At 45.4% G+C, this 19,604-nt stretch overlaps 1 protein-coding gene across 2 annotated transcripts; it reads left to right on the forward strand.

Annotated features, from left to right (window-relative positions):
• The first annotated feature begins 420 nt into the window (after positions 1-420).
• On the forward strand, positions 421-17,871 carry LOC100341697 (intelectin-1). 2 transcript variants are annotated; one of them, XM_089336946.1, is made up of 8 exons: positions 421-596; positions 12,085-12,148; positions 13,490-13,588; positions 14,621-14,868; positions 15,213-15,371; positions 15,750-15,870; positions 16,938-17,041; positions 17,602-17,871. In XM_089336946.1, the coding sequence occupies exons 2-8, from the start codon at positions 12,091-12,093 to the stop codon at positions 17,752-17,754; spliced, it is 942 nt and encodes a 313-aa protein (XP_089193072.1). In that variant the 5' UTR covers positions 421-596; positions 12,085-12,090; the 3' UTR covers positions 17,755-17,871. The 2 variants fall into 2 exon arrangements, with proteins under 2 accessions (XP_089193072.1, XP_017201032.2); XM_017345543.4 differs by lacking the exon at positions 421-596 and adding an exon at positions 11,757-11,909.
• The last annotated feature ends 1,733 nt before the right edge of the window (positions 17,872-19,604 follow it).

The raw sequence follows: 19,604 nt of genomic DNA on the forward strand, positions 1-19,604 counted from the left end.
AACTCGAATGGCCTGCAGCCTGTGTGTGGTCATGCCATTCCTGATTACCATTGTTCCTCATTCCTTCCCTCATCTGAGCAAGCACTCCTGTGGTCTCCCGTTTTGAGGGCTGGTTAGTCAATGACAGGTAAGATCCCCTGGGGAACAACCCAAGACAGGCACAGCTGCATGAAGACACTGCATGCAAATGGGGACAACAATGGTATGGCCAATGATCATGCCTCCAGTTGCTCAAAAATGAACAAAAAAGGGGAAATGTGATGGAATGAGAAGGCCATGCTTAGTTGACAATGGTGAGCGAGCATCAGTTACTCAGGAAATAGCTTCAGAACCCACCTGGCAAAGGAGCCTGCCTGGCAACAGGCAGTGATTGGTTATGGTATTAACCGTCCCTTGACTGGATTGGCTGCCTCGGCTATATAAGCTGCTTCTCCAACTGAAATAAATGAGTCTGCAAGCTGCTCACCTCTGGCCTGCTTTCACTCGACTCCCGGTGTCTGTATTGTGACTCTGCACCTCTTGCCTCCACCGTGCTTCTCCTCTCAGAATGAATCCACAGCAACATTCCCTCTCTTTCCATTGTTTTGAGTAGCTTGGTAAGATTTGGAGTTCATTCTTCCTTAAATGTCTGGTAGAATTCAGTAGTGAATCCATCCGGTCCTGGGCTTTTCTTTGTTGGGAGATTAAATTTCCATCTTGGTTAGGGGTCTGTTTAGGTTTTCTATGTCTTCATGGCTCAATTTAGTTAGGTTGTATGTGTCCAGGAATCTATCCATATCTGCTAGGTTTCCCAGTACGTTGGCATGCAACTCTTTGTACTAATTTCTGATGACTCTTTTTGTTTCTGTGGTGTCCGTTGTTACATTTCCTTTTTCATCTCTAATTTTATTGATTTGGATCTTTTCCCTCCTTTTTTTGGTTAGTTGGGCCTTGTTTTGTCAATGTTGTTTATTTTTTCAAAAAACCAGCTCTTCATTTTGCTAATCTTTTGTATTTTTTTGATTCAATTTTGTTGATTTCTTCTCTAATTTTAATTATTTCATTTCTCCTACTAGCTTTGGGTTTGGTTTGCTATTGTTTTTCTATATCCTTGAGATGTATGGAGAGCTCATTTATTTGGTGCCTTTCCAATTTTTTGATGTAAGCACCTATTGCTATAAACTTTCCTCTTAACACTGCTTTTGCTGTATCCTATAAGTGTTTTTTTTTTTTTTGACAGGCAGAGTGGACAGTGAGAGAGAGAGACAGAGAGAAAGGTCTTCCTTTGCCGTTGGTTCACCCTCCAATGGCCACCGCTGCAGCCGGCGCACCGCACTGATCCGATGGCAGGAGCCAGGATCCAGGTGCTTTTCCTGGTCTCCCATGGGGTGCAGGGCCCAAGCACCTGGGCCATCCTCCACTGCACTCCCTGGCCATAGCAGAGAGCTGGCCTGGAAGAGGGGCAACCGGGACAGAATCCGGCGCCCCAACCGGGACTAGAACCCGGTGTGCCGGCGCCGCAAGGTGGAGGATTAGCCTATTGAGCCACAGCGCCGGCTCTCCTATAAGTTTTGATATGTTGTGTTGTCATCTTCATTTGTTTCCAGAAAGTTTTTGATTTCTCTTTTGATTTCTTCTATGAACCACTGTTTATTTAGGTGCATATTGTTCAGTCTCCATGTGTTTGTATATGCTCTAGAGATTCTTGAGTTGCTGATTTCCAGCTTCATTCCACTGTGGTCTGAGATGATGCGTGGTATGATTTCCATTTTTTAAAAATTTGCTGGTACTAGCTTTATGGCTTAATATGTGGTCAATCTTAGAGAAAGTTCCATGCACTGCTGAGAAGAATGTGTATTCTGCAACTGTAGGATGAAAAGTTCTGTAGATATCTGTTAGGTCCATTTGGTCTATAGTGTCCATTAAATCTGCTGTTTCCTTGTTGATTTTCTGTCTGATTGATATGTCCAGTGCTGAAAGTGAAGTATTGAAGTCCCACCTTACTATTGTACTGGAGAATAAGTCTCACTTTAAATCCCTTAGTATTTCTTTTTTTTATAGCCAGGTGCCCTCTAGTTAGGTCATATACGTTTATAATAGTTACATCTTCCTGTTGAATTGATCCCTTAATCATTACATAGTGCCCTTCTTTGTCTCTTTTAACACTTTTTGTGTTAAAGTCTATTTTGTCTGATATTAAGATGGCTCCACCAACTCTTTTATTTTCTGTTGGCATGCATGTCTGCGGTGACTCTTCCTTTTCACTGCCAGAGAATTAGGCAAGCTGCCTGCAGCCTGTCTTGTCTGAGGAGTGGAAGTGCGCCACCTGCCACTCAGCCTCCCTGAACCTAGGGGACAATCAGATGCAGTGGGGAGTCTAGTTGAAGCAGGATCTCACTTTATTGTAAAAGGGCGGTGTTTATATAGCTGCGGTACAGAGTGGATGTGAGCAAGGGGTAGGGTGATGTGATGCAAAAGGGTTTTAGCCAATCCTATTATAATACCTCAATGATCGTTAGGCAAAAGTGCCCTGGAGCTGGGTTGTTTACTGCCAGGGATTTGAAACTTAAAGACAGGTCTTCAAACTCAAGGCAGGCTTAGGAAGTTCTTCTAGGCCTCTCCAGATTCAGCCTCCCCCACAGCTCCCCCTTTTTGTTTTAACACGCAGTCCTTGTCTTAGGTTGCCCTCAGCCATCCTTGCCCTTACCCGTCATTTGTAACCCAGTCAGCTTGGCCATGAGCCCTGTCTTAGGTTGGTACAGGATGCTGAGTGCTTTACCCGTCTTGGGGTGTCACATGACTTGTAATTATGGGAGCATGCTTAGCCTTCCCCACCACCTGTCTTAGGTTGTTCAAGTTCTTCCAGAGTCTTACCCATCATTGGCAATGTGGAGAGCACTGGGGGTACTTCCCCAGTTCAGGGGATCATATTCCTCTGTGGCTACCAGCCTCTGGTAGTGAACCTCAATCTGTCTCACCCTTATTGCCTCTATGCACTGTTGTATAAACTGTATAAGCCTATTCGTTATGCATGGGGCCAATAGCAAGGATTAAAGCAGGGCAAGCAGTGGTCCAAGAAGAGGGAGGAGGTAGGGCAGGAGTCCATTAAGGCCTGTCCAAAAGGGGCTTTCTTGGAGTTCTCTTCGTCTTTTTTCCAGGTCCTCCTGGAGTGTTTTGATGATCATGTTTGGGTCATCGAATCCCCCATCACTGGGCTGGGCACTTATTGTCAGGATCACAGTGAAGAGTAGCATCCGCATCATCACCTGCCTCTGGATTTCCATCCGTTTCTGGAAGAGGGAAGGCAAGGGGATCTCCCTCAGGGGTGTACTGCTCCCTGGGTGGGTTGTTACTTGTATCGGGCATAGGCCTGATATTTCTGGCAGGTATCCAAATTGGTGTCAATTCTCTTATGGGGAACACACAGCCAAATCCCCTTCCCAGCTGAATCAGCAGGTCAGGCCCTTTCCAGAGTCGGGTGAGAGGGTCTCTCCATCTAATGAGCATCTGTGGTTTAGGGGTTAAATGTCCCCAGTGTTTTTGAAAACTTCATTCCCTTGATCCTTTCAAAAAATTTAAAATATTGATGATAAACAAGGCCTTATGTAACTGTAGATGGGGGGGTAGCCACTCCCCCTTTTTGTTTTAATAACTGTTCCCTAAGGTCTCCTGCAGGGAGCTTACATTTAACATTCTGTTCCACCCTATTGATAAAGTCCACGAGGGGTTCGCCAAGTTTTTGTCTAACTCCTGCCAGGAGTGACTCTGTTGACCCCTCGTGCAACTTTTGCCAGGCTGACAATCCCACTTGCCTAACCTGGTCCCGGTAGGGGGCGGGCACTGCAGCCTGCTGAATGCCAGTAGTGAAACCTTCCCCGGTTCCTGCAAGCATGGGGTAGGTAATAGAGATTGGCGGTTGTGCCTGCCTATTATCTTCGGGCCAAACCCTGCATTCTTCCTTGTAATATGCCACCCATTTAATGAATTGTGGGCCACTGAGGGTAGCCTTTGCACAGTCAAGCCAATCCTTAGGCACGCAGGGGTGATATGCTATGTCCTGAAGGAGAGTAAGCACCCATGGTGAATTGGGGCCGTCCTCAGCAACAGCCTTGCAGAGTTCCTTGCGGTCCTTAGCCTCCCAGGGGTACCATGCTTGCAGCCTGGCTCCCCCAGGCTCTACGTTGACCGATAAGGTTTGGGTTTTAGCTGGTGCTGATCATGAATCGTCCTCTCCTGCCTAAGAAGAAGGAGGGGGGCAATCCAATGCACATGCCCAATCCCCTCCAGGGAGGCTCCTTTGAAAGGTGGGTTCTGAAGCCATTCCTGAATAACTGATGCTTGCTTGCCAGCGGCCATCTTGGCAGGGCCGTCTCATTTCACCACAAGGAAAGATGTCCCTGGCCTACAGGGATCAGCATTCTGCTCCCTGGACTGTGCGCTCAGTGTCTTGATTCCTTGCTCCTCCAGTTTGTATGTGCTTTTCATGAGGGAGACATCTGAAATGAGCCTGAAAAACACTTGCTTCCCGCTGGCATCCGTAAGGCCCGGCTTTCCCACCTGCTTCTCCTTTCCGTGGTGATTTCCTGCCTTTTAATTTGGGGCATCTGAAGTCTTAATGTCATTTTAAATTTGTGGAAATTCATAACCTTCATACGGTTTCAGACACAGAGCTCTAGGAGCTCTTTGTTCAGTTCCTGGACACCTGCTCCTACAGACAAGACGGCAGGCAGGAGAAAGTGCAGACATGTAGTACTTAGTGGGCACCGTGGAGTACTCGGAAAAGTTCCACTTCCTCACAGGTACTTGGCCTGATGCACACCTTGTGTTTACCACCGCTCCCTCTCTGGCCTGCTTCCGCTGATCAGGCATATTGCTGCTGGCGACCAACACCTGGCACTGGTGGAGTGGTCAGAGTCCCACCCAGCTGATAGGGAGACAGTGCCGCACCCTCATCCCCTGCCCAGTCCCAGACCCTCCCTGCCCGTGAAAAGAAACTGAAGGCCCTGGAATCTGAAACAAGGAGTGTGGGGATGCCAATGTGTGCAGCACGGTGGTCAGAGGGTGATGCTGGCTTCTCTGCTGTTCCTGCAGGAAGCAGAGCCTGAATTTCAGATGCTTCTGAAGCCTGTACTAGGAGCCCGAGCAGGAGCTAATGTGCTTTGCATCCACCTTTCAAAGGAGCCTCCCTGGCAACAGGTTAGGGCATAAACTGCTCCTTGACCAGATTGGCTGCCACGACTATATAAGCTGCTGCAAAAACTGAAATAAATGAGTCTGTGGGCTGCGTGACTCTGGCCCACTTTCACCCACTCCTGGTGTCTTTGTCATGACTCTGCGCCTCTTATTCCCACCATGCTACTCCTCTCAGAATGAATCAACCTCAACATCTGGTGCCCAACGTGGGTAGGAGAGAGACAGTGGACAGACTTGGCAATGTCCCCCCTTGATTTCGGCAAGTAGGCCCCTCTGTTTTGTGTGCTGTTCGGTTCTGTGAGGGTGAGCACAGAATCCCCTCCTACACCTGTTTCCTTGTCCTTGTCGTTGGTTGAAGTGACCCCAGGTTAGGCACACACCACCCAGAGCATAATGCCGCTTCTCAGCTCCTCCTTTCACTTTCTGTTCACCCGGCAAATTCACAGGTAACAGTTGAAGACTTGGGGAGAGAGAGCTCCGACAGTGAAAATGACATGACAGCAGCAACGCAGCAATGTCTAGTCAGCCACCTCTCAAATATCTGTGGGAAAAATTAGACAACCCCATCCGTTAAACCCCATCCTACCCGCATGTTTGCCGTTAATGTCAGAGTGGATGCAAAATTCAGATCATGATTTCCAATGCCCTTAAAAAGGCTTATGCTAACCAAGGGCCAAGGATATGCTTTCTTTTTTTTTTCTTTCCAGAGAATGCGGATAGCCTATTTGGGTACCAGCCAGAAACATCAAGCCTGCAACTGACAGTCAACCAGAACCAGCTGAACAAGACTGAGAGACAGCCTTGTTAGTGGATGCACCTGCTACCAATTGGCAGGCATTAAAGATGGCTACTTTATTTGCTACATATTTTGGCCCTTTGAATCTAAAATAGTAACAGATTTTTTTTGGTCTTTAATGATATGGTTACATCTAAGAGTCTAGGAGGTCTATTATTTGCACACTGTTCCTCAGTTTGGTTTTCTGGCTATTTCCTTTCTGTTACAGGATTCCCATTCAGCCACCTTGGAAACCTCCCAGGCTCCAACTCCAGGGCAAGAATTCTTAGTTGTTATTTTGTCCTTCACAAGGCTTCTATAGGACAAACAGTGTCAGCTTTTGTACCACCAATGGTCACTGTGACGTGGCACTTTACCTGTATTGGGAGTTGGATGACTGCCTGCTCAAGCAGGAAAGGTGTGGTGATCATCAGGAGTGGGGGCAGCAATTGCATTTCACATTCTTGATTACTTTTCAAAATTTTTATTTGGGACTGGTGCTATGGCATAGTGGGTGAGGCCATGCCTGGTAACACTAGCATCCCATATGGGCACTGATTTTAGTCCTGGTTGCTCCACTTCTGTTACAGCTCTTTGATATGGTCTGGGAAAGCAGTGGAAGATGGCCCAAATCCTTGGGCCCCTGTACCCGCATGGAAGACCAGGAGGAGGCTCCTGGACCCTGGCTTCAGATTGGCACAGCTTTGGCCATTTCAGCCATATGGGGAGTGAACCAGTGGATGGAAAGTCTTGCTCACTTTCTCTCTATGCCTTCCTTCTCCCTCTGTGTAACTCTGACTTTCCAATAAATAAATAAATCTTTATAAATATATTTTTATTTATTTGAAAGGAAGAGTTAGAGAGAGCAAGAGAGAGAGAGTTTGAAAGAGATATCTTGCACCCACAGGTACACTCCCCAAATGGCCACAATAGCTGGGGCTCGGTCAGGCTAAGCCAGGAATTTCTGGGTCAGCACTGGGGTGGGGCCATGACTTTTATCTGGTGTGCAGTGCCTGATGGGGTTTCAGCAGTGTCAGTAGCAGAGAAGGATCACCCTCAGCAGTATGATCCTGAGTATGATCAGTGGTTATTTGTGTATCCATAGGTTTTTTTAGATTTCTTCTTTCTCTGAACTTGGGGTTTGTACATGGGACACCCAGAAGTAGTTCCATGTTCCTATGTTCCTGGCTTCTTTGACCTGGCCAACCTGTGGCTGTTGTGGTCATTTGTGAAATTGGCTACTCGATGGAAAGTTTCTTTCTTTCTCTCTCTCTCTCTCTCTCTCTCTCTCTGTGTGTGTTTGTCTCCCTCTCTCTATGTAACTCTGTTTAAAATGAATAATAAATTCATCTTAAAGTCAAATCAAGGTTTATTGGCCAGCATCCTGGCACCAGTGTATTATGCTGTGGCCTGTGACATGGGCATCTTTATGCGACCAGTTGGAATCCAGGCTGCAGTGCTTCCAATCCAGCTCCCTGCCATTTCACTTAGGAAATCAGCAGATTTTGGCTTATGTAACTAGGCCCCTGCCACCCACAAGGGAGACCTTATGAAATTCCATGCTCCTTGTCTGCACCTTAATGTTTATTGCAGCTCAAATTATAAACTACATATGTTTCCCAAAGAAGGGATCTCTGGAAGTAGAAGTGAGTCTAGACTGGGTCTGGCTGAAGTGCTATTGAATTATTATGTGAAATGTTGTCCTCTCTGGACTGAGCTGTGCATCCCAGCTGAAGGGAGCTGCCAACAGTGGTGGAAAGAGAAGTCAAGGTCTCTGAGGTCATCTTGTTGATAATCATGCCTTTCATATGTTTGCACACATTCTCATTTGCTCTTGTCATTTTACCCTCTTAACACTCCAGTGAGGAGGAGCATATAACCCCGAATTTACAGATGTGAAGCCTGAGGTTGAGAGGGATGCAGTGGTTTGCCCAGTGTCACATATCTAATTAGTTCTGGATCCTGGGTTTGATATCTCATGTTGGGGATTGTAGGAAGTTCTCATTTCAGAGTAGCACTTCATTGTTAATGTTGGAGTAAGCCTTTCTGCAGATTCTGTGATGTTAGCGATAAAATGCCTGCTGTTTTATATACTTCTTAAAATGAAATACAAACTTAGATATGCTATTGAATTAAGGTATACCCCAAATCCAGGCTATTAAAGTGTCAAGTGTACTCTTTAGGGAAGTTAAATTATATTTGAATGCAGTCTTTGTCCTGGATACAATTCTGTTTTCTCTTGTTCATGCATCTGTAAGATATAAAATATTAGCTTAGCAAACACAGTGTCTCATAAACTTTTTCCTGATAATGGCATTGAGAGATATGTAAACACTCTGCTTTGGCTACTGACTTCAGTTTCCTGATAATGCAGGCCATTATAGGCAGCAGCAATGACTCAGTTAGTTTTAACTGGCTCCTGCTACCCATATGGAAGACTTAGATGAGTTTCTAGCTCCATGTTTGTCTGGGCACTGTACTGGCTATTGTGGGCATTTGGAGAGTGAAAAAATAGAGGGGAATTGTCTCTTTCTATCATCCTGTCCCCACCTGACTAAAGAAAAAGCCTCCAAGATAAGAAGGGAATTTCTGGGTTGAGCATTTAGCCTAGTGATAGAAGACAGTGGAGAAGGGAAGAATAGCCCAGCCTTCAGTGCCTGGGTTTGTTATCTAATTCCAGCTCACAACTCTAGACCTTTGCTAATTTAGGCCTTGGGAAATTGTGATGATGCCTTAAGTAACCGGACCTGGTTTCAGGATTGAAGCAGTAGATGGGAGCTCTTTCTGTCTCTCAAGTAAGGTAAATAATTGAATTTCATAGTCAGATAAAGTTTATTTATACAAAATTCACAGCAAATTCCTACCTAACTGTGCAGCAATGCACTCTTTATTTTTGTAATTAGAAGATTTATGCCCACTTTCTTCTCTGGTATTTAACATGATACAGATAGGAACAACAGTGCCCTAAGGCATGAGAAAGAACTAAAAGTTGTGTCAACTGATAAGAAAGGATAACAGATACTATTTTTCAGATAATGTAATTGTTATGTAGAATTCCAAAAAATCCATTGGTCATTGTTCAATATAAAAAAAAGGAATTTTTTTAATGCAAAGTCAACATATATCCTTCTATATAAACAACTAGAATTAGCAATTAAAAAAGTAAATTAATAAAGCAGCACTGGAAATAGCATCAAAGGATGTGAGAGTCCCAAATGGAGCTGAAACTTGTTCCAGCACTGGTCCCTATCTCTGAATGTGACCAGGGAAGGGCCTTGCTATCAGATGCTTCAGTATTAATCCCAGCTGAGATGCTGAGTTTGAAGCCTTTGGGATTGTGTCATCCTCCTGGCCAGAGAATGCATCATGAGTGAGTGCATCATGTGTGCTTAATTATGTTCATTCAAAAATTGTTATGCTAAAGTCCTAATACCCAGCCCTCAGCATGTGACTTTTTTTTTTTTTTTTAAAGATTCATTTATTTATGTTTCAGGCAGAGTTACAGAGAGTCAGAGGCAGTCTTCCATACTCTGGTTCACTCCTCAAATAGCCACAATGGCTGGAGCTGAGTGGATCTGAAGCCAGGAGCCAGGATCTTCTTCTGGGTCTCCCATGTTGGTGCAGGAGTCCAAGAACTTTGGTCATCTTCCACTGCTTTCCCAGGCCATAGCAGAGACTTGGATCAGAAGAGGAGCGACTGGGATTAAAACCATTGCCCATATGGGATGCTGGCACTGCAGATGGCTGCTTTACCTGCTAAGCCACAGGGCCAGTCCCTGTGACAGTTTTTTAAGGAGGGTCTTTAAAGACGTGACTGTGTGAAAAGGAGGTTGTTAGGTGGGCTCTAAAACAGTATGACTGGTGACTTTATAAGAGAAGAAAGTAGAGAGACACAGATGAAAATCAGGGAAGAATGCACAATGACCACACTACTGCCTAGAATGTGGCCCCCTGCAAGCTGAGGCTGGAGGCCTGAGAAGAGTGCAGAGCTGGCCACATGTCACTCTTGGGCTTGCAGCCACCAGAACTGAGGCCCAGACAATTTGCAATGTTTCAGCCACATGTGTGGCATTCTGTTATGGCAGCCATCCTGACCTAGTTCAGCATGCGACCTATCTCTGGGCAGCCTGACAAGAGGAAAAATGGACTGAGGTTCTGGGGAAGGCAGGCCACCTCCTAAAATAGATCCAAAAAGAGTGGTTGTTTGGCTAGTAGTTAATATGTTTCCGGGAAATGCCTGCCTCCTACTTTGGAGTGCCTGTCTTAGGGTTTTGGCTCAGCTCCCAATCCCAGGTTCTGGGTAATGTGTACCCAGGAGGGACAGGTGATGCTGCAATCAGTTGTGTCCTTATCACCCACCCTTAGTTCCTGGCTCCTGCATCAGCCTGGCTCAGCTCCAGCTTTTGTAGGCCTCTGAATTGTGAACAAGGAAACTGGAAATTTCTGATGATCTGTTCTCTACTAATAAAGTAAATAAAGAAAGAGAGGAATAGACCCAGAAGAAGCAGCGACCTCCCCCACTCAGTGTCTTGTAGTTGATGTCTGGCACACCCCTCTGTGCCTTGGCCACAGACACAGGCTTAAGTCAGAGAAGAGAGAACTTAGGAGCCAAGGGCCTTGAAGACATCGATCCAGGAGCGCTAGTGTCACACACACCCCAGCCTGCCTGCTCCCTCATGTCCTGTTTCATGAGGTGATGTGTGCAGTTTTTGTTGCACCCACCTGCTGATGGGCTTGCTCAGTTTCAGAGGAAAGCTTCATCACAGATGCAGACCTGAACTGGGAGGACAATTCAGCCAATGGACACAGTCACTGGTCGAAGGGGTGACCACTGGTCGATGGTGGTCGAAGGGGTGACCTCCCTACCACAGATTTTCATTTTCCCTAGTTCTTAGATGCTGTCCATTGCAAATTAGTCCATGATTCATGTTTCCCTGAGGATGAGATGCTAATGATGCTGAATATGTAAAAATCCAAAGCATTTCAAAAATCAATGAGAAAAGTATGAAAGAGCTACAAATGCTCCACTGAGCTTTTCTTCTTGGTGCTCTTTTTTAAATCAGTGTTTTTGAGGATTGCATTTAAAGCAGTACTTTGAACTTATAAACCCAGAAAATATTGGCTTAAAAATGATTTGTGATGTTTTCCTGAAAACTGGTATCACCGAGGCTGTAGTAACCTTATGTTAGGCATGTGGTTTTATTTAGGAGGCACTGACCAATTCTATTATAGCTGAACGGACTTTTGAGAACTGAGGAATGACATCAGAACTGGAATGATACAGGAGGGGTGAAGCATCCCAGAGAACTTGTGCTGCTTTATTCCCTAATGCATTTGTAGTAAAGTTTCACCTGTTAATGGAAAATGAAAAAAATAAGAAAGAAGTGAGTCTTTGTGGAACCGTGCATTTATCAGCCTGAATGTTTTTGTTGATTCTGAAATGACCATTTTCTGGTTTGTGTTAAAATTTTCTTTATCTGTGAAGATGGTACATCGTTAATTTTAAAAAGTTTTTACCAGAAGGAAAGAAACACACAAACAAACAAACAAACAAAAAAAACAAAATAATACCAACTCTGGGTGGTTAACTCACCTACTTGAGTTTTCTTTTTGGATAAGGAGATGGTCTATGAGTTCCTGAAATTTTTTATGCATGCCTGTATATGACCTTTAGGATTTGTTTTTCAGAACTTGAAATTAAACATATTAATTTGGCATTAAGGACCCTCCTTGAGAAAACTAGGGCTGTCCCTCCACTGGGCATTGAGCCCAGTGAGGTGAGGTGGACACGTGGGTGTGGGGCCCCACGGGGCTTTCACCATAAAGGGCTCAGCTTCTCACCCTTCACCAGGAGCCTCCACAGAGACTGTTCCCTGTCTCCACTTAGCTGTTGTGCTGGCTTGGAGGGGAGGACGGTGTGATCCGTGTTGGAGAAGGTGCAACTGGGACAGAAACAAGCTCTGTGAGTGCAGGAGCCCCATCTTCAACTCAGGGAGGCGGCCATGGTGTTGGTCCCAGGGATGTGTGAGTTTAGCCAAAGGCAAGGGATCCTAGAGTCTTTATAGCAGTGTCCACTGGAGCAAGGACTTAGACACCCAATATGTCAAGGCTGTGACCTTCATCTTTCTTCTCTTTAGGTTGCCATGACCCAGCGGGGCTTCCTGCTGCTCCTCCTTGTGGCCACAGGATGGCGAAGTGCAGGTGGGTCTCACACTGGGAGCGGCAGGTTCCCAGCTCAGCTTTGGAGCTCAACAGCAGAACTAGGCTGGATCCAGGCTAGAGAGGGTGTTTTTGAGATTCACAGATTGACAGGCACGTGGGCTGATTGCTGATCTGGCCACCAAGGGTAAAGAGCCAAACTGGGAGGGTGTTTCCCATAGTACTGGCTGGGGCCAGGTTCTGTGCCTCTGTGTGATCCTGTGGAGGCTCCAGTGAAACAGTCTGTCCTGTGCTATTCCTCATCCTGTGGTCTTAACCTTGAGTTTCCATGGGAAGGGCATAGTCAGCTTTATGCTCAGAAATGTTGTCTTGATGGTTTTCCTATAAAATTCAAAGTGATGGTATCTTAAGATCTGTATTTTTCTTGTTCATGTTTTTAGAGAAAAACAATGTTTTTAGATATCTTCTTCCTTAATTATCACAAAGCTCTGTTTGGTAGCTTATTTTTTGAGGTTCTAGGAAACTGAGGTTTAATTATGCAAAGCAGAACTCCTAGGACACAGTGGTGAGGTTTGTGTCCCTTACACTTGAACACCCCTGCCCTCTCAGATCATGGTTGTTTCCATTCCTACAGACATTTAGAGTAGTTTACAGAGATGGAGTTACATACAACGGTCTTCATTCTGTGTTTCTATTAGTCTCCTAGCCACTGTCTCCCTCTTCCTTACCTCACACCCTAGATTCAGCCATGTTAAACTACTTAATTTCTTCAGTAGGCTGGATTCTGATTTGCTTTGTTTTTACAAGGTCTTAGATATCGTGTTTCCCCTGATTTAATTCTCTTCTCTTTCATCCTACAGAGAAATCTTGTATATTTTAGTATATGTGCTGCCAAAGCGAGCACAAAATCTTGTATATTTCCTCAGAACACACTTGGGTGTTGCCTGGACTCAGAGTCCTCCTGGGTCTCATACATCCCATCCTGAGGACTCCTGCCTCCGTTCCGGCCTATCCCCTCTCATATCACACACTTTGGTTTGCTGGCATGTCTAGCTCTTATCATTTATTCTTCTCCATATAATTTTGTTGAGTATCCATTCGTGCCCTGGGGAGGCAATTCTTGGTGATGTTGAGTGTGTTGGAATGCCCAGAGTTTAGCACAAGGAAGGTCACAGTTGGGGTCGTGTGGAAGGGATGTGTAAGAAGCCTGCAGAGTGCAGGGTCAGCTTGGTTGAATGGAGCTGATCTGGATATCACAGGGCTATAGAACCTGGGCAGCAGTGCCCTGCACTGCAGGTACAATGGATTTTGGAGTTGGGGACAACAAGACGCTGGGTTTTGTGTCAAAGCAGGAATGAGAATCAAACTCTGCTTGTTCTGTAGCTGTGGCCTATACAGAACCCTCAGAATGGACCTGTTCGTATTCTCCAAATCTGCCCAGAAGCTGCAAGGAAATCAAACAAGGGTGCCCTAAATCATGTGGTGAGTGCTGAGACATCTAGGCAAAATCAGGCAGCGTGGTCAAGATCTGCCCTTCGATAGTGTAGATTCCTTCAGAATTTTTGAACAACTGCAGCAAAATATATATACAAATATATCATATGTATAATAAATATATGTGTATATTCTTTTTTTTCAAACTTATGTAGCTACTGCTTTCCGAAAAATACTCTACACACAACACACACACACACACACACACACAGACAACATGTTGGATCACATTTTCCAGTTTAGAAAATTTTAGTGGCTAACTCACTGTCTGTAACCACCTTCCCACTGGTGTTCAGCCATCAAAACGCTGGGTCTCTACAATATTTTCATTTCACAGAGTGGTTGCAGACACTCAGTGCCCACTAAGCACTAACTCCATGTTCTCCTTGTCCTCCAGCTGTGGTCACTGCTGCCCTACTTTCGCTCACTGTGAATTTGTCTCTTCTCATCACCTCAGAGAAGGAGAACCATTAGCCCTTAGCCCTTTATGCCTGGATATTTTACTTAGCATCATGTTCTAGAGGCTTGACTGTGGTTTACCATGTGTAACTCAATGCTTTTTATACTTTCTGTGCATACACACACACACACAGACACACACATACACACATACACACAGAGAGAATACTTTGTGTATCCATTTGTCTGTTAATTTGTGTTTGGGTTGTTCCTACATTCTGTTCCTATACTAATGCTGTGATGAACAGCACAGATATCTATGTGATACCTGTACAGATATCTGTGTGAGCTGCTGTGGGTGCAACTCGGCGTGGTATTGCTGAGTCATATGATGGTTCCATGTTGAACTTCTGTGGAATATTGCTAAGGATTGATGATTCTAGGCTCTGCTCCAGGCACAGGAAAATGAACTCTTGAACCTGGGGGATCTTGCAGCAGCCTTAGGCACACTTGGTAAATGATGCAAAGTGGGAGAGCCAGTTCCCAGGACTTTTTTCTGGGTGTGGGCTGAGCCCATCATGAGCTTACAGACTGCAATGCTCTGTCTGGTCCTCTCTACAGATGGCCTGTATTTTCTCCGCACCAAGTATGGGGTCATCTACCAGACCTTCTGCGACATGACCACAGATGGTGGTGGCTGGACCCTGGTGGCCAGTGTGCACGAGAACTACATGGCTGGGAAGTGCACATTGGGTGATCGCTGGTCCAGTCAGCAGGGCAACAGAGCAGACTACCCAGAGGGGGATGGCAACTGGGCCAATTACAACACCTTCGGGTCTGCGGAGGCAGCCACAGGTGATGACTACAAGGTAGGTACCATGCCTCTTTCCCACCACTTGGGCAAGGTGAGGAGTTGAGTTTGCAGGGCCACACGCAGGCAAGAAGGAGGGTTGAAAGGTGAGGACATTTCCCCACCAAAGGAGGGTTGGATAAGAAGTGCTTAGATGTCTTGACCACATCTTCCCCTCTACAAGACCATGATGGACTGGGGTAGTGGTGGGGAGTCATCGTGTGCTGAACATGTGGTTGACTGAGGCTGGTGGCCATATCCCACCTGAGCTCCAAGCCGCCGGTTCAGTCAAGGCTGCCCATGGGGGTCTTCTGCCAGATGGGACCTCCTGGGCTGGTTGTCTCAGTATGTGCTGCTCCCCAGAACCCCGGCTACTACGACATCCAGGCCCAGGACCTGGAAATCTGGCACGTGCCCAACAAGACGCCCCTGCAGCACTGGAGGAACAGCTCCCTGCTGAGGTACCGCACCAACACTGGCTTCTTCCAGAACTTGGGAGACAATCTGTTTGGCCTCTACCAGGTACACAGGGCTCTGGATGTGGGCACTTTGGGGAACAGGGAGCGTGTGTTAGGGGTGGTGCAAGTCAGCTCTGTTGGTCCCACATAACCTCTGAGCACCTGTGCTTGCCTGTTTCTCCTACTTGTGGTTCACTGTGAACCCATGTCCTGCCTCTCCCAGAAGTCTGAGCCAAGCAAGGGCGGAGAACTGTGGAGGCTGGGGAGAGAGGCAGGGACTAGGAGCTTGGGACTATTGGAGAGACATAGCTCTGGGGAGAAAGGAATCAGGGTTATTGAAAGTGGTTTTTGAATAATGAATTGGCTTGTAGGGACTTCCTAACTTTTCACAATTGGCAGCTGCTCCACTCTCCTCACTCAACTCCTCTTTTACACTTTGCAGGAATACCCAGTGAAGTACGGCTCGGGGAAGTGTATGTCTGACAACGGCCCAGCGATTCCTGTGCTCTATGACTTTGGTGATGCTGAGAAAACTGCATCTTATTACTCTCCTGTGGGTCAGAGTGAGTGCCATCATTAACCTTTAGGTGCCTTCACAGGAAATTACCAATGACAGTTCATTATTTTTGGTATTCATTGAGCACTTACAACTTGCCTGACTGTTCTCTAGGAACTCGACATAGTCATGTCATTTATTTATCAAGAGACAATGAGGTAGTTAGAATTTTCAAAGGATGTAAACCTAGGTTTTTTTTTTTTTAAATCCACTTCCTTAACTTGCCTCTTGTAAATTAGATTCTTTTTCATTTTCAAATGCTGTTTGTATTTTTTGTATCTCTCCCCTCTTTTTCGTTGTCAAGAATCAAAGCAGAGAAGAAGGGATTTGTAAATTATATACGGTAATAACCCTGTCATAGAAATATTCATACAGTTTGACAAAATAATCCTATTTCTGAGAAAATAAATGCAGAAGAGATATAATATGCTTGAATAGGGTATAGTCACACCAACTTCAGTCGCTCTGGATATGAAAAGATCAAAAGAAGGAAGTTGCCTCTTGTAAGAGTTAAGGAAAGGCACAGGATACCATTCCCAGGAAAGAAAAACTGGCAATGTGGTGAGAGAAATTAATTTTTGTAATGAAGGATAGCTGTTAGTGATCATAAGACAAACTTCTTCTGGTATAATAAAATTGCAAGTCATAGATTGGCAAAGGCATTTTGGTTATACTTTTCTGTGTGGATGAGGGCAGGTGATGATGGGAGGATCCACACCTGGCAATTGGAGAAGTGTGCAGAGAAGCAGGTGGTGACACCTGATCATGGCTGATCCTTGCTGGACCTTGTAAGGTCTTGTTGCTGATCTCCGTGCTGAGTTTCCTTTCTCCTCCATGTCCTAAGCAGAAGAGCATCCTTTTGTAAAGTCCTAGGGTTAGCTCTGTCTTTCCACACAGAGGGAAGTTCCCACAAGGACTAGTTCAGGGTTCAGTGCACCTGTCACTGGCCACAGACAGTGGTGCTGGGTTGGAGGGCATGCTGGACTTAGGGCTTAAAGAATTGATGAGCAGATCAAAACTGTTTCTAGCCCTTTCTTTGAACATTTGACTGTTTCTTTACCTCTTCTTTTTCAGAGGAATTTGTTGCCGGATTTGTCCAGTTCAGGGTGTTTAACAATGAGAGAGCAGCCAATGCGCTGTGTGCTGGCATGAAAGTTACTGGCTGTAACACCGAGCATGTGAGTGTTTCAGGATTTCAGTGCTCTGTGGGTGTGTATATATGTGTGTTTGTGTGAATGTGTCTGTGTGTGATTACGTGTGTATGTTTGAGTTTGTTTGTCTGCGTCTGTGTTGTTCTGTGTATGCATGTGTGCTTGTGTGTGTCTGTTCATGTGTCTGTGTATCTGTGTACGCCTGTGTGAGTTTGTGTTTGTGTCTATGTGTGTGTGTGTGCCTATGTGGCTCTGACAGGGTGCGTCTCTGTGGATGCTCACTTGCACTCACTCTATTGACTGTTGATGTTACAGGAACAGAATTCATTTTGTTGGAATTTTGTTTTATCAACATATTTATCAATATATTTTTATTTACTTATTTATTTAAATATTTTTTGTCTTTTCAAAAAAGAAAAGTACAGAAGTAAGAAAAAAAGATCATTACCATTGAATCCTGTGGGGACAGGGTTTTATGGGAGGGAGTGGTCAAAGTCATGCAGATTCTGGCCAAGGGCTCCAGAGAACTTGGCCCTTAATTACCCACTGGTGTCAGCACTTCTTGTGTCCCTTCTTTGTGTTCCCAGCACTGCATCGGTGGAGGAGGATACTTCCCAGAGGGCAATCCCAGGCAGTGTGGGGATTTCTCCGCCTTTGACTGGAGTGGATATGGAGCTCATCAGGGTTATAGCAGCAGCCGGGAGATCACCGAGGCAGCTGTGCTGTTGTTCTACAGATGAGAGCTCTGTGGTGTGGGACCAGGAAGCCATCTCCAAATCTCAGACCATCAGAGACAGAGAAACTAAAATGATAATAGGGAGAGAAGCCCAATAAACTACATTGATTTATGCCTATCATTTCCTTGAGTTGTTTTATAAGTCTACTAGCAGTTTAAGAGATATGTAAAACAATACATGTTGTTCTGATGAATTCCACCACAGACATTCTTGGATTGGAATTACAAGTCCCAGCTATGCCAGAACAAGAGCATGCCCTGTTTCTAGGACACATTTAATTAGATTTCGGGACAGGGAAAAAGATTTCTCGTTCATTCTCCCCAATACATCTTATTGGTTAATTAGTCTTTAATACAAACAGCGTAAAGGAGACAAGAACACTTCTTTTATTTTTTTTATTTTTATTTTTTTTTAATTTTTTGACAGGCAGAGTGGACAGTGAGAGAGAGAGAGAGACAGAGAGAAAGGTCTTCCTTTTGCCGTTGGTTCACCCTCCAATGGCCGCCGTGGCTGGCGCACTGCGGCCGGCGTACCGCGCTAATCCGAAGGCAGGAGCCAGGTGCTTCTCCTGGTCTCCCATGGGGTGCAGGGCCCAAACACTTGGGCCATCCTCCACTACACTCCCTGGCCACAGCAGAGAGCTGGCCTGGAAGAGGGGCAACCGGGACAGAATCCGGTGCCCCGACTGGGTCTAGAACCCGGTGTGCTTGCGCCGCAAGGCGGAGGATTAGCCTAGTGAGCCGCGGCACCAGCAAGAACACTTGTTAGAGTTAGCAGAAAAACCTGAAGCATAGGACACAAGTAACCATTGCCTTTATTCCTCCAGCTTTGGAGGTGAGGACAGACTCCTCAGGGGTGGATATGGCTGGGTTGTCTGAAATCCCATATTCAGTTACTTTCTCAACAGGAGATCCAAGGGCTTCAGTCAGATGAGAATGACTCATCTGTGCTAATGGGATGTTGACCACAGCAGTATTGACTTGTGAGCAGAGCTCAGATGTGTCCCACTATTTTGTTCAAAATGTAAATCTGATCATTACAGTCTCCAAACCCCATCATCATCACTTTTGTCCACTACTCACCATGAACTGGAGCATTTGCTCTCAAATGGGACAGGAGGTGTGATTGGTAGGGATGATTTTGTCTTTTAGGTTGGATTATCAGATTTTTCAAATGGAGATAGAGAAGACCAACTGAAATTTGAATTTCAGACACACTGTGAATCATGTTTTTTCTTTATTGTGTCTCGTGCAATATTTGATCTGGCAACACTCTCTTGGGAGCATTTGGTCATGTCTATAGCCGTTGTCTGCAATAGCGTGTGTTATGGGGTTCCAGCAAGAATATTATTGGCATATACTGACCAGAGGCCCAGAGAATCATCTTACATTGTGCAGGACATCTTCTTTGCACAACCAAGAATGATGTGATCTGAAAGGTCAATGATGGTGTGTGTTGGGGCCAGCATTGTGGCAGAGTGGGTTAAAACCCCGACCTATAGCGCAGGCATCTCAGATTGGCCCTGGTATGAGTTCCAGCTACTCCTCTTTCGATCCAGCTCCCTGCTATTGTGCCTGGAAATGTAGTGGAGGATGGCCCAAGTCCTTGGGTCCCTGTGCCCATGTGGGAGACCCAAAAGATGCTCCTGGCTCCTGGCTTCTGGTTTAGATGGGCTCAACTCCAGCCATTATGGCCATTTTGGGAGTGAACTAGAGGATGGAAGATGTTTCTCCCTCTCTTTGGCTCTGCCTCTTTCTGTAACTGTTTTTCAAATAAATAAACTCAAAATGATTTATTTATAAAAAATAGTGTTGTGTGAGAAAGCATGGACTAGAGAATAATTTTTAAATTCT

Source organism: Oryctolagus cuniculus, chromosome 7 (genome assembly GCF_051225735.1).
Source record: "Oryctolagus cuniculus isolate XC-2025 breed Fujian yellow rabbit chromosome 7, ASM5122573v1, whole genome shotgun sequence".
Lineage (NCBI taxonomy): Eukaryota > Metazoa > Chordata > Mammalia > Lagomorpha > Leporidae > Oryctolagus > Oryctolagus cuniculus.

Bases quoted from the DNA above. Each gene is read 5' to 3' on its own strand.
- LOC100341697 (XM_089336946.1), top strand. From the start codon at position 12,091: ATGACCCAGCGGGGCTTCCTGCTGCTCCTCCTTGTGGCCACAGGATGG. The intron at 12,149-13,489 runs GTGGGTCTCACA...CTTGTTCTGTAG, and splicing joins CACAGGATGGCGAAGTGCAG to CTGTGGCCTATACAGAACCC. The intron at 14,869-15,212 runs GTAGGTACCATG...GCTGCTCCCCAG, and splicing joins CCACAGGTGATGACTACAAG to AACCCCGGCTACTACGACAT.